Raw genomic sequence first — 13,932 nt, 5'->3', positions numbered from 1 at the left:
GACAGGGAGGGAATGGGATTTGCCATTTTCTGTGTGGGGTTGTGTGCGGTGGAATGAAAGCACTCCCAGCTGTTAGTCTGAGGTGTATCAGGTCATTTCGTAGGGAAATCTTTGTAAATTACCATAGCTGAGGCTGAGGGACAGAGCTATGGTAATTCACAAGGCCATGTATCATACTTCACAGCTTATCTTCATCCTGAGCTAAGTAGCTTCTGTCCTTTAACCTCCACTAGACCTTGCATTAAAAAATGTTAAATAAATAAATAGGAAGTATGCTACACTAAAAAAATTATCTAGGGAATTCCCTGACGGTGCAGTGGTTAGGACTCAGCGCTTTCACTGCTGGGGGCCAGGTTCAATCCCTGGTCGGGGAACTAAGATCCCACAAGCCACATGGAGCAGCCATAGATAGATAGATAAATAAATAAAAATAAATGATCTAAGGGAATCATCAAGTTACATCAGTATCACTAGCACCATCATAACCCTGTCATTTATCGAGGGCTCACCGTACACCAGGGACTGCACTAAGTGTTTCCAGCGCACTAAATCATCTGAGAACTAGGCAATATTAGCCTCGTATTTGAAATGGGGAAACTGAAGCCCAGAAAGATTTATAAGATTAAGTAAGTGAGGGAGCTGCCATTCAAATCCAGAATCCACATTTCTAGCCACTGTACTATACTGCGGCTTCCTTTTTGTCCATATACTCTGGAGCAGACTTCTTTCCATGCCAGTATATATAGATTTCCCCCATCCTTTTTAACAGCTGCATAGTATTCCTATATGTGCACATAGCATCATTTATTTAACTACTTCCTGTTGATAAATATTTAGCTTATTTTTTCATTTCTCCCCATTTATTTACTTATTGGGGGGGTGCATGCCATGCATCATGCGGGATCTTAGTTCCCCCACCAGGGATCGAACCCATGCCCCCTGCAGTGGAAGCGCAGAGTCTGTTAAATCTGGAGCACCAGGGAAGTCCCTCTCACTTTTTGCAGATATGGTAACAATGTAGATGGGAGCTGCCCTTGCCCTCTCCCAGCTGCTCTGCCCCCTCAGTCTCCCCCTAGGTCTCTTTAGCAAGCTGCCAGGCTTATTGTTGCTCAGGCCTGGCCACCACTCCTCTCTCTGCTGCTCATCTTCAGATCCCAAAAAAGCATCTGCCCTGACCCCCAGGCCCGTTCACAGGGTCAGTCCTCACCTAACTCCACGCCCCTGCCACAGATTCCCTCTTGAGGTATCACAAAGCTTTAGGGAAAACCTAAAGGAAAACCTAAACCATTAAAAACAAACAAAACCACACACACACACACACACACACACACACACACACACACACACACACACACACATACACAAACCCCGCAGAACTCTGCTCTAGAGCAGTGGTTTTCACCCGGGGTGATTTTGCACCCCCAGGAGACATTTGTGGTTGTCACAACAGGGCAGATGCTACTGGCATCTAGTGGGCAGAGGCCAGGGATGCTGCTAAACATCTTACAATGCATAGGAGGACCCCCCACAGCAAAGAATTATCTAGTCAAAATGTCTTTAGTTCCAAGGTTGAGAAACTGCCCTCTGGGTCTCAGGGACAGATTCTGCAAATAAACACCATTCCAGAGGTCTGACGTCAGTAAGGTCTAGAACTTTAGAACCAGAAGGGGCCTGAGAACTCAGTCTGGGTCATTGCTTCCTCAGTTTACAGATGGGAAAACTGAAGCTTAAAGGGGCCTATAATATTATACTGTAGTGTCTTCTGTCTGCTAAGTCTTTTGCATACTTTATCTCATCTGGGTACAGATAGAGGTCCCCATTTTCCAGATGAGGAGACTGGGGCTTGGAGAGGGGAAGTAATGCAGATGTAAGGTTATCCCACGTCTCTTTTCTTTGTTCAGGGCTGGCACCCACTGGGAGCAAAACTATACACAAGCTGTCTCCTTTACACGGGATTCACAGTCTCATGCGTCCAGCCCCAGATTTGGAAATACTCTCCTGGCTGGAAGTGGGTGGTCTGATGGGTGTGGGATTTCCAGGAAACCATTTATACACAGTTCCACCCATCCACAAACAGGAGAAACCACCAACTCTGAGATCCTTAGGGGAGAAAGCCCAGGTTACTCTTAGCTACAGGATGGGAAGTGCTTTCTGTCTTCACCTACAAAGAAAAGAATCAAGGTTTTTTAAGCTTTAAATGGGAAGCTCCATGGCTCAGAAGAATGAAGGCACCTTGTGGTCTTTTAACCCACATGGTCCTAAATCCCTTCCAGAAAAATCAGAACTGGTTACCCCCAATCCCATCTGGCCCTATCTGAGCCCATCCCCTCCCTGCCTAGAAACCATCAACTCCTTCCCATTGCTCTTGGGATAAAGACCAAGAACGTCAACACGGTCTGACTCAGGCCCTGCGTGGTCTGGCCTCTCTTTACCTCACGTGGAACCACCTCCCTCTCTGTCTCCGCTATGAGCCCTGATCTCTCCTGCCTCTGGGCTGTCCCGTGGTCTGATCCTCCCACCCAGCCCTAGCTTCCTCTGACTTCAGATCCCAGCTCCAGCATCACTTCCTGAGTAGCTGGATGAGGTCGGATCCCCCATTTTACTCTCCCATTGCTCTCTTCAAGGCTGTGATTTGATTCACGGGGCTGACTCCCCCCCTCACCAGCCTGTACATTCCCTGAATCCACACTGTTGACCGTTGTACCCCAGCCCCACCACACAGCTGCGCAGAGGAGGGTCCCCTCACTCTCGTGTGCCCGTACAGACAGGAGCATGTAGGGATGGTGGGCCATGCGAAGGGATAGTGAGAGTTGTTCAGGCCTCTCTTTCCTGGGGGCTTAGGGCCAGGCTGGAGAAGGAGAGGGACCGGGCCAGGGTGACAGGAGGGAGTGCCGGGGAGGTGGTGCAGGACACCCAGAGAGAGCGACGCGTCTTCCAGCTGCACATGTGTGAGGTAAGGGGTGCCCCAGGCCGAGGGAGGGGTGGGATGTGTCTTCCTGTCTGTATCCCTGAACGTCCCCGGGGTCCCAGTCACAGTCTCAGCCCAGGTCCTTGCCAGATGGCCCTTGAGGGGTCACCAAGGTCCAGTCATGGCCAAAAGGATTAGCCTGGGATGGGGACGGCAGCCCCTTGTGCCCAGGATTCAGCTTTGCTCACATCACACACCTTTCCCTGCCCTCTCCCCAGTATCTACTGAAAGCCGGGGAGAGCCAGATGAAGCAAGGTCCTGATTTCCTGCAGAGCCTCATCAAGTTCTTCCACGCCCAGCACAAGTAGGTTTCTCCCCGTGTGCCACCCCCATCCCCACGGTCGCTTGCCCCTTGACCCTTCAGGCAACCGAGAACAAGGCCATCCCCAGGCTCTGGCAGACCCTTGAGGCTTCCGTGTGTGTCTGTACCTCATTCGTAATGCTTTTTACGGCTGCTCTTTATTGAATGCTCACCACGTATCAAGTACTACGTACCCTACACACACCCCTGTGAGCAGCTACTGCTAGTATCCCCATTTTATAGATGAGAAATTTTAGGCTCAGATTTACTAAGGTCACACAGCTAGGAAGTGGGATCTGGACCCAGACACTCTGACTCCGGGGTGCCTGCTCGTGGCCGTCACACTATATTGCCCCCAGATGCCCTGTGATCTCTAGAGCACCTTCTCCCACACTTCCCCTCTCATTTTCATCTCTCTCTCTGGTCCCTTGTTTGGCCTCACACCCTTAGCTTTTTCCAAGATGGCTGGAAGGCTGCTCAGAGCCTGTCCCCCTTCATTGAGAAGCTGGCAGCCTCAGTACACGCAGTAAGTTGGGCCTCACCCTTGAGCTTGTGGTCAAGTCCCCTGTCCTTCTGGGAGAATCTGTTGCTGTGGAATTGCTGGCTTCTGTCCAGAGAGCAAGGCGGCTACTGCCCTGCTGCTCTGGGTCTGGGCTCTGTACCTGGCACATCTGCTGGCTGATGATGGGGTCCTGCCCTTTGTCCCATAGCTGCATCAAGCCCAGGAGGAGGAGCTACAGAAGCTGACCCAGCTCCGGGACTCCCTCCGAGGGACGCTGCAGCTTGAGAGCAGAGAAGTCAGCCCCTGAATCATACCCAACCAAGTGCCCACTCCCAAGGCCCACCCTGGAGGGAGGGAGAGAAGGAAGACCCCATAGCGTCCCCTTGAGAAGTCTCCCTGAGTGAGACCCCTGCAGATTGGGGCTCTTCCCACCCACATGCCCTGAGGTCTCCTTTGCATGTCCGAGGAACAGGAGACTCTGAGCCGGAAGAACTCAGGAGGTGGCTACAGCATCCACCAGCACCAAGGCAACAAGCAGTTTGGGACAGAGAAGGTGGGCTTTCTGTACAAGAAAAGTGATGGGTAAGTGACTCAGAGAGCTCAAGTAACTTGCCCAAAGCCACCCAGCTAGTAAATGATAGGGTTGGGTGAGCTGCCTGAAGGGACTGTTCCTATCATCTGTGTAGACCCTGAGGGTTCCGGGACCCTCCACTCTGGCAGTGCAAAATCATCAGAATCCTGGGCTCGTGAATTTCTGCTAAAGTTGGTGGTTGTTCTTAACGTAAAGAAGAAGAGCAGCAGCGAACAATTTCTGAGCACTTATTATGCACTAGACAGTCTCCATGGCCTCACCCGTAATCTCTATAATATATTGACTGCCTGGAAATGAAACTGTTGACTGTGCCCTTCTCCCTGGTGTAAAAAAAAAATCAGTCTGTGAAATGCAAAGGGCTTTATGGGAATCCGTTAATTTTTTTTACTTACTAATCGGTTTTTATCAGAGAAGAATACCTTTGTTAAACCGATTAATATTTACCTCTTACAGGAAAAGTGCCAAGTAGCTTTGATCATGGATTTGCTAATTTTATTTTTGAGGGCTCGATATTTATCTTGCTTTGTCTTTAACCATAATTCATCTGTTGTGGTCAAGAACCTGTTCCTCCTCTCAGACTAGGAGGTCCCTAAGGTTGGGAACTGTCTCGTCCATCAGACTGGAAGGTCTCAGAGGGCCAAGGTCACATGCCCCTTTAGAATAAAGATTCCTAGAGAGTGGGGCTGTCTGACTGGGAGCTTCCTAATGGCAGGGCTGTGTCCCCTCCAGCAGAAGGGAGCCCAGGGAGTGAGGGGCACAGGGGTCACGGGACAGAAGAGGTGAAGAAGTGAGTCCTGGTCCAGGACTCTGTTCACTGATACGGGGGAATTAGGTGTGAGCCTTGATGACTGTCTTTCTATCCCTCTGGGCCCTAGAATTCGAAGAGTCTGGCAGAAAAGGAAGTGTGGGGTCAAGTATGGCTGCCTGACCATCTCGCACAGCACGGTGAGGCCTGGGGGGCTGGGGGGTCTCAGGACATGATAGGTCCTCTCCTCCTGGTGTTCAGAGCAGACAGATGTCAAACCCTCCCTCTAAGACTGGCTGCAAACCTGGATCCAGGGAACTGGAGACTCCCTGTGAGAGGGAGGAAGGGATCCAAAGCCTCACACTCCACATCCTTGAGGTGCTAGGAGAGGGGAGACATACACTGGAACACGATTATTATGCCCATTTAACAGATTGGGAAACAAGCCTAAGAGTTTGGGAGGCCCAGAGGGTAACATGTACATCCTCCATCCCCAACTTCGCACAGATAAACCGGCCACCAGTGAAGCTGACCTTGCTGACGTGCCAAGTGAGGCCAAACCCCGAGGAGAAAAAGTGCTTTGACCTGGTGACCCGTGAGTAGTCCCTGCCCCCTACCCAGCAACTGCCCAGGGCTTCTCTGAGAGACCTGTCAGCTCCTGGGAGGCTCCAATTAGGGGCCTGTGTACAATTCCACATGTGTTTATAAAATAGTTGCTATGGCAGGCATAAGACTCCTTAAGCTCTGGACACTTTTCAGAGGCTTCACCCCATGTCACATTAAACATTAAAATGCACCCACACCCCACATTAAATATGATTATTTCTGTAAAGCATATTTAAATGGATTTGGGTAATTTGGCTTTCAAAATTATTACTTTAAAATGTTCAGTTTTCATCTTTTGGGGTCTTGGTGACAGGCTTTTCATGAGCGCCAGCGCAGGCTGAGAAGGACCTAGATCTGGTCTTCAGGGAGCTCTGTCTGGCAGGGTTGTGAGGTGGGGACCTGGAACTGCAAGGTGATGGGGAATGTCCAGAAGAGAAGTGCAGATATAGCACCATCAGAGATTAGAGTGAGCGGGGAATTCCCTGTCAGGTCCAGTGTTTAGGACTCAGCGCTCTCACTGCCGAGGGCCTGGGTTCAATCCCTGGTCAGGGAACTAAGATCCCGCAAGCCATGCGGCGTGGCCATAAATAAATAAATAAATAAATAAAATTTAAAAGATATATTAGAGTGAGGGAAGGCCTGCCCTGCTGTGAGGAATCAGGAAAGCCTTCTCGGAGTTTAGCCTTGAAGGACACAGAACATAGAGTCTGGGGGAGGATGTTTCAGGAGATGAAAGGCATGGAACCAGGAGAGTGGGTCCTCCAGTTTAGACAGGGTGCAGGGTTCCCATAGCAGTAGTGGGAGATGAAGCCTGGGACCGCCTCTTAAAGGTTTGGACCTTATTTCCTGGCAGGAGGGAGCCATGGGAGGCCTTGGAGCAGGGAAGTGGCGTGATTTGAGTGGAACCTCTGGCCCAGCAATCTGGCAGCTGGTGCGGGCTGGGGGACGAGGGGGAGAGGTGGGGAGCAGGAAGACCCGAAGGGAGGCTGTGGGGCTGGGAGGGCAGGGGGCCGTAGGTTCAGAGGCTCCTTTTCCCCGTGAGCTGAGGGGGGCCCTGTGCCCTGGGAAACCTCGCCTGACCCTGGAAGCTGGGCTTCACACAGAGGGCCTTCTTGGGGTCCTACTCTGGAGGTTTCTTCTGAGAAACTGCCCCCTCTGCTGGCCACTGTCATTACCCGCCCACTGTAGCTTAGCAGAGCCTGGCTCCAAGGAACAAAACCTCCGTCTGGAGCCGGCGGTGGGGGTGAGGGCTTCCCAGGCCCAGGGCAGCAAGGACAGCAGGATTTCTGTGAGCCAGACAACGCCCCTCTCCCCACAGACAACAGGACATACCACTTCCAGGCGGAGGACGAACATGAGTGTGAGGCGTGAGTGTCCCCCACGGCTAGCCTGGGGGTGGGGGGAGGGGAGCAGCCTCCGGCCCGATACAGGACCGCACCACCGCGGGCGTCATGCCCACGCCACGCCGCACTCTCCGCAGGTGGGTGTCAGTGCTGCAGAACAGCAAGGACGAAGCCTTGAGTAGTGCCTTTCTGGGGGAGCCCAGCGGCGGCCCGGGGCCCTGGGGGGGCGCCGGGCTGGACGGGGAGCCCCAGGACCTCACCAAGCTGCTCATCGCCGAGGTCAAGAGCAGGCCCGGGAATGGCCAGTGCTGCGACTGCGGGGCTGCAGGTGGGGCCGGACGAGGAGGGAGGTGGAAACGGAGGGGCGGGGCCCGCGTCTCCAGGCACGAGCTGCGCTACTTTGCAGACCCCACTTGGCTCAGCACCAACCTGGGCGTGCTCACCTGCATCCAGTGCTCCGGCGTCCACCGCGAGCTCGGCGTGCGCTTCTCACGCATGCAGTCCCTCACCTTGGACCTGCTGGGCCCCTCCGAGCTGTTGGTGAGGGCGGGTCGGGGCCGGAGGGCGATCAGGGGCGTGGTCTGATGAGGGGGCGGGGCTTGGGCCCGAAGGACTCAGCTGGAGCCTATGGGGTCGGGTGGGGCGGGGCCAAGGTGAGGCAGGGCCAAGTTGCGGCAGGACCCAGACGAGCCAAAAAGAGGATGGGCGGGGCGGAGCCGAGCCTGGACCAGGAGGGAGGCTGAGGGGCGGGACCTCTGGAAGCTCAATCCTCCAGGGGGCGCTGTCCTAACCACCGCGTCTTACCCCCACTACTTTCCCGCGAACCCAGCTGGCCTTGAACATCGGAAACACTCGCTTCAATGAGGTCATGGAGGCCCAGCTGCCCTCGCACGGCGGCCCTAAACCCTCAACTGAGAGTGACATGTAAGGCGATTCTCAGCTGGGGGCAGATTCTGGCCGGGGGATTCTGCTTTCCCGGCTCCCAGGGAGAAGTCTGGGGAGAGGGGAGCCTCGGATCTGGAAGAGTCCAGGACATGTGGGGTGGTTTCAAGGGTCAGCTGAGTAGAAACGGGCCTTGCTCTGACATCCCGAGGTTATTTTTGACAGGAGCACCCGCCGGGACTATATCGTGGCCAAGTATGTGGAACACAGGTTTGCCCGGCGGTCCACCCCCGAGCCTCAGAGACTCTGGACGGCCATTTGCAACCGGGACCTCCTGTCAGTACTGGAGGCCTTCGCTAATGGGCAGGACTTTGGACAGCCACTGCCGGGGCCTGAGGGGCAGGTGAGAACCCTCTCCAAGGGCCACTTATAACCCAGCCACACTTAGCACGCCCCAGTCCTCCTCCAGGGCTGGCTGTTACTCCCCCCTGCCCCACCTCTGACGTCTGCTCAAACCCCACCCATCAGAGGGGTAAATGGGAGAGAGCACAACTTAAGTCAGGCAGTCCCGAGCCAAAATCCTGGCTCTGTCTTTTCCTAGCTGTGTGATCCTGAGCAGTTTACTGAACTCTGAGTCTCATTTTCTCATCTGTAAAACGGGTTAATGATAGCACCCATGGGGTTGAAGTGAGAATTAAGTCCCGTATGAAAGGGCCTGGTGCATAATATATGTGCGATAAACGTTAGAATCTTTTTTTCCCTTGTATAGCCTTAGAAATGGGGAGGGGTGGGTCAGGTCAGAGCAAGGAAGGCTATTGCACTGGTGATTCTAGTAACAAACATCACGTGAGCCAAGGGGGAAAGGATATCAGAGACATTTGAAGGAATAAATTGACACTGATTGGACATCAAAAATTGGATGCCATGTCTTTGAGCTGTCTGCCTGATATCTCGTGGGCTATCCAGTGGGCAGGGTGGGTGTAGCACTTAGACGGGGTAAGAATTTGGAGCAGCCTACACGTGAGTGTTAACTGAAAGCTTGAGGTTATTCGACGTCTCTGGGGGCAGTGAGAGAGGAGCAGAGAGAAGAGTCCAAGGCCAAGAACCAAGTTTGGGAAACACCTTCTACTGGGGAGGAGGAGGTAGAACCACTGAAGGAAGCAGTGAAGGAATGGCCTTTCATCCTCCTCCCAAACATGAGGTTTCCGCATTCAGTTTCCTCTCTCAGGGGTTCTGGCAGCTTCATATCTGGAGGTGTCAGGGGGCAGCAAGAGTTTAAGAGGGTCATATTGGGGGGCAGGTGAACTGGGGTAAACTCAGAGGTGTGGACATGTATTCAGGCACCTGGAGAGCTCGCCCTGCACTTGGCTGTCAGAGTCACCAACCAGGCCTCCCTGCCCCTGGTGGATTTCATCATCCAAAACGGGTGAGAACCTCCCTGCCCACCTCCTCATGCTCCCCTTGCCTTCCTCTTCTCCCCCTCTCCTCCCTCCTTTCCTCTCTCTCTTTTCCCCCTGACTTTGACCCCTTCACCTGTCTGTTCCCTTCCTTCCTCCCTGACCCATCCCCCCACACCCCGCCACAGTGGTCACCTGGATGCCAAGGCTGCTGACGGGAACAGTGCCCTGCACTGCGCTGCTCTCTACAACCAACCTGACTGCCTCAAGCTGCTGCTGAAAGGGAGAGCCTCACTTGGCACAGGTGGGGCTCCGACAACTCCTCCATCAGACTCCCATTCCTGACTACCCCTCCTGGGGGACTTCCTGCACTGGTAACAAGCATGGACTTTGCACACAGACTTGGGTTCTAATCCTGGCTTGCTTCTGACCACCTTTGTGACTTTGGGGTTTGTCCATTCATCTCTCGAACCTAAGCTTCTTCATCTGTAAAATGGGAATAATACCACTGACCTAGCAGACCTGCTGAAAGGATAAAATAAAACAACGTTTCTTAAAGTACCTAGACAAATAAACATTAACTGAATCTGAATAATAGTGCTTGTAATCCTATGATTTACTGTTTAATGTGTACCTGGTAATGTGCCAAGTGCTCTATGTATATTAACTCATTTAATCCTCATAACAACCTCGTCAGTAGTTCCAAGTATCATACTCATTTTATAGATGAGAAAATTAAGGCCCAGAGAGGTTAAGTCACTTGTCCAAAGTCACACAGCCAGGAAGTAGCAGAGCCAGGATTCAAACCCAGACGATCTTGATCCCAAAGGCTCATCCTAACCTCTAAGTTATAATGCCTCTTTGACCCTGACCACGACCCCTGACTTTATCCCTCACAGTGAACGAGGCAGGAGAGACAGCTCTGGACATAGCCCGGAAGAAGCAGCACAAAGAGTGTGAGGAGCTGGTGAGGTCTAGGGAAGGAGAGGGAGCCCCTGACCCTTTCTGTCTCTCTGCTGAGCCCCTGACCTTCTGAACTGCCAAGGCTTTGTTTTTGGCAGCTGGAGCAGGCCCATGCCGGGACCCTCACCTTCCCCCTGCACCTGGACTACCCCTGGGGGATCTCCACAGAGCCTGGCTCTGACAGTGAGGAGGATGAGGAAGAGAAGGTGCGTCCCAGCCCTCGCCTCTCAGGCCTCCAGACAGCCGAAGGGAAGACCTGATGGTCTTCCAGGTCCACATGGGACCTGATGTGGGGAGGGGCGGGGCTGAGCTGGAGGAACCAAGGGCATCCTCCCTCCCACACTTCTGCCCCAGCAGCGCTGCCCGCTGAAGCCCCCAGCCCAGGTCCGCTGGGCCAGTGGGAGGCTGGACATCAGCAACAAGACCTACGAGACCATCGCCAGCCTGGGACCAGCTGCCCCTAAGATCCAGAGTGAGGATTGCCCCCCACCTTTGCCGGTCAAAAACCCTTCTCGGACCATGGCCCAAGGGCGTGCGGGACATGCCAGTGGAGGTATGGTTGGCTGCCCAGAAAAATGCTCTCATGCCATTCGTTGAGGGCCTGCTATGTGCTGGAGCACTGAGCTCAGAGTGCTGTGTTAGTCCATACTGTCCTCACTGTCACCCGTCAGGTAGGGGTTATCATCTCCCCCTCACAGGTAAAGGAAGAGAGATGTTAAGTAACATGTCCAAGATCCCATAGCTAAGTCCCTGATGTGGGCTTCCAACCCAGGTCCGTCTTGTTCCAAATTCCTCAATGCTTCACTGAAATAAAAAGAGAGAGAAGCATTTTGTAAGCGTGCACTGTCTTGAGTCCCTTGGGGGCTACTGAGGCACAGTCTAGTGGGAGAGATAAAAACTGGAATGTAATTCATTATAATATAAGGCACAGTGCGATATAGAAGATAAATTCCCAAAGGACAGAAGCAAGTTTTGTTGACTACTATTTCTCCAGCACCTAGCACAGTGCTTGGCTGTTGTCAAGAACTATTTGTTGAATGAATGAACAGGCTTGTTCTGGGAACTCGGGAGAGGGAGGGAGAGTCTCCTGCTGGGATTGGTAGGGGGGTTAGGAAGGCTTCCTGGTGGAGGCAGCATCAGAGCTGAGCCTGAGGGACAAGCAGGAGAGTCCAGATTGAGGAGAGAGTGGGAGCAGAAGTGAACAGTGCTAGTCAGTGTGGCCCTGGCCATCAGGAATGAACATGATGAACCATGAGACTGAAGCATGATGGTGAAGAGTTGAAGGAGAGTGCTGGACAGGTAGATGAGAGCTGGGGAATTGGGAGAAAACCATGATAGATCCCAGAGGCCAAAAGCTGCTTTGAAGTTGAGCACAGAGTAAGTGATAAAGACAGGCTTTATCACTTCTGATTTCAGATCGTTCCGAAGTTCCCAGCCTGAGCTCGGAGTCTGCTGGGGTCCCTGAGAACCTGAGCAGTCCAGCCTCCTCCTCCTGCAGTCTCACAAGCCCCGTGGAACCTGGGGGTCCCAACCAAACCCTACCCAGCTCTGAAGAGGGCCTCTGGGAGCCCCCGGGCCCCTCCCGACCCAGCCTGACATCTGGAACCACCCCTTCAGAGATGTATCCCCCTGTTAGGTTCAGGTTGGTGAAAGCCCACCTGTGCAGTCTCAGCAAGTCTCCTGACCTCTCTGAGCATCCATTTACTTCGCCACCTCTAAACGGTGCCTGCCTGTAGCCTGGGATACCTTCCAGCGCTGAGGCCCATGAACAATGCAGAAATGCTAGACCATAAGTGGAAGGTGATTGGACCCCTTCCCCATTCACACACCTGCTCCTGCCTCTGGCCTGAAGAGCTGGGGAGGAGTCTGGGGCTCAGGCTGCTGAAGCTGGAAGAGCGAAGGCCTAGTGCCAACTGTGGCTTGTTCTAGAGGTTCACAGTGGGGTTTTCACTCTGTCCCCACCTCCAGCCCAGGATCCAGTCCTCTCTTCCTTGCAAACCCTTTCAGTTTGGAGTTTGGGGAATAGATGTGAAATTTTCAGTGTGGAGGTCAGTTCTGGGCCTCTGGGGCCTGTGATGCACCCAGCCTGGGGGCCTCGTGGACTCTCTACCCACCCAGTCCAAGCCCCCAGCCTTGCTCTATTCCTGAACCCTTCCCCCTACTCTAAGGGGCTCTCTGGGTGCAGGGGTCACCTTGGCCTTTCCCTGTCTTCCAGCTCTGAGAGCACTCGCTCCTATCGGCGGGGGGGCCGGAGCCTGGAGGACTGTCCTTCAGCCCGGCAGCCTCTACCCAGAAGGAACATGCCGGTAAGACTCCGGGACTGTGGTTTGAAGGGCGGTGAAAGGGTACGTGGGAGGCGGAGCTGGTCAAGAGTAAGTGTATTAGGGCGGCAGACCTCTGTCCAGGACTGGGGGCAGCCATCATTTGCCCAGTCCCTGTCCTGTTGCTCCTCCTTCCCCAGTCCAGGATGGGTGCAGCTGGGGAGAGCCCAGGCCTTGAGAGGTGGCAGAGGTGACAAGGCCCAAGCTCTGACTGTTCCCCAAAGGAGGGTGAGCAAAGCTGTGTCAGCCAGGCTGGTCGCTCAGAGAAGGAAGCACTCCCTGCAGACGAGGAAGGGTTAGGGTGGCCGTGTACCAGCCATTGGTTTGCACAGCTCTCCTCTTATACAGGAGTCTCCTGGAATCCACTGAAACTTCCAGGCATAGAGGGATGTGACAGGGACAAGGCAAGAGCTGTCATCCTTAATCCAGCTTCTCCCTGCTGAATCACAGTCTCGCACAATCATACATATTTAGATGAGGAGCCTGGGAGTGGGCATAGGACAGAGGCAGTTGTGCCGAGAAGGAAGCCATCTCAGTTCCTGGTTCCCCTGGGGATTTGTCAGGGTTGGCCTTGGTTGTCTGTGTTGAGAGAGTAGGGGATGGAAGGAGCTGGGTCTCTCTAGGGAATCATCCTCAGTCTGTCAGCGTCAGGTACCAGACACAAATGTGTGTCTACAACCAGGTGTCCATCACCCAGCATTTAGTTGATGCCTGTTGTTGAGACGTGTGTGATAATAAGAGCCTGGGCTTTGAAGCGTGGAGGTCTTGGAAAAGTGGCTTCACTTCTTCAAGCTTCAGCTTCATCTGTAAAATAGGGATAATTTCATGTTCCTACAATAGGACCTTTTGAAACTGAGTGAGATAAACAGCTGGTATATAACAGGTGCTTAAGAAATGTCGATTTTCATCCTTCTCTTCCCAGGTCGGCTTCACTGAAGGAGACGGTTCAAGGACTGGGGTTCTCCCAGCAAGTTCTATGCAGCTTTTGCAAGACTAGCTCCTTACTAGCCCTTGCACGCCTGAACCACCCCCATGCTGGATGCCAGCATTCAGAGCTAGGACTTGAGCCCACAAGACTGGGGAGCTGAGGTGTTTATGCCCTGGGGTCTTGCTGTCTCTGTCCCTTGTGCCTCTGTGGCTGGCCTTCCTCCCTGACATGGGCCCACGCCCCTGCCAAGGACACTGGGCCCCTCCATGTTAGGGCTGATGGCAGTTTGTCTCCATCTCATACCTGCCAGGGACCAGGGAGCCCTATGGCTGGACCCAAGTGCTCCTGACCCAGCTCCAACTGCAGAACCTCCAGTCCCTCATC

General features: G+C 53.5%; 1 protein-coding gene across 2 annotated transcripts in view; it reads left to right on the top strand.

Annotated features, from left to right (window-relative positions):
- ASAP3 (ArfGAP with SH3 domain, ankyrin repeat and PH domain 3) overlaps positions 1–13,617 on the top strand; it is a 31,312-nt gene extending 17,695 nt beyond the window's left edge. Inside the window, exons 5-24 of one of the 2 annotated variants that reach the window (XM_065876718.1) lie at positions 2,819–2,953; positions 3,187–3,272; positions 3,720–3,795; positions 3,980–4,066; positions 4,244–4,353; positions 5,239–5,308; positions 5,616–5,703; positions 7,033–7,081; positions 7,195–7,385; positions 7,464–7,597; positions 7,887–7,981; positions 8,165–8,342; positions 9,280–9,365; positions 9,525–9,640; positions 10,236–10,303; positions 10,398–10,505; positions 10,657–10,852; positions 11,716–11,941; positions 12,515–12,605; positions 13,543–13,617. In XM_065876718.1, the coding sequence (XP_065732790.1) occupies positions 2,819–2,953; positions 3,187–3,272; positions 3,720–3,795; positions 3,980–4,066; positions 4,244–4,353; positions 5,239–5,308; positions 5,616–5,703; positions 7,033–7,081; positions 7,195–7,385; positions 7,464–7,597; positions 7,887–7,981; positions 8,165–8,342; positions 9,280–9,365; positions 9,525–9,640; positions 10,236–10,303; positions 10,398–10,505; positions 10,657–10,852; positions 11,716–11,941; positions 12,515–12,605; positions 13,543–13,617 (2,265 nt within the window). The remainder of the gene's footprint in view (positions 1–2,818; positions 2,954–3,186; positions 3,273–3,719; positions 3,796–3,979; positions 4,067–4,243; positions 4,354–5,238; positions 5,309–5,615; positions 5,704–7,032; positions 7,082–7,194; positions 7,386–7,463; positions 7,598–7,886; positions 7,982–8,164; positions 8,343–9,279; positions 9,366–9,524; positions 9,641–10,235; positions 10,304–10,397; positions 10,506–10,656; positions 10,853–11,715; positions 11,942–12,514; positions 12,606–13,542) is intronic. The other variant, XM_065876710.1, reaches the window with a different exon arrangement.
- Positions 13,618–13,932: the final 315 nt, after the last annotated feature.

The sequence above is a fragment of the Phocoena phocoena genome, chromosome 1 (assembly GCF_963924675.1).
Source record: "Phocoena phocoena chromosome 1, mPhoPho1.1, whole genome shotgun sequence".
Lineage (NCBI taxonomy): Eukaryota > Metazoa > Chordata > Mammalia > Artiodactyla > Phocoenidae > Phocoena > Phocoena phocoena.
This window is presented reverse-complemented; position numbering and strand designations above follow the sequence as displayed.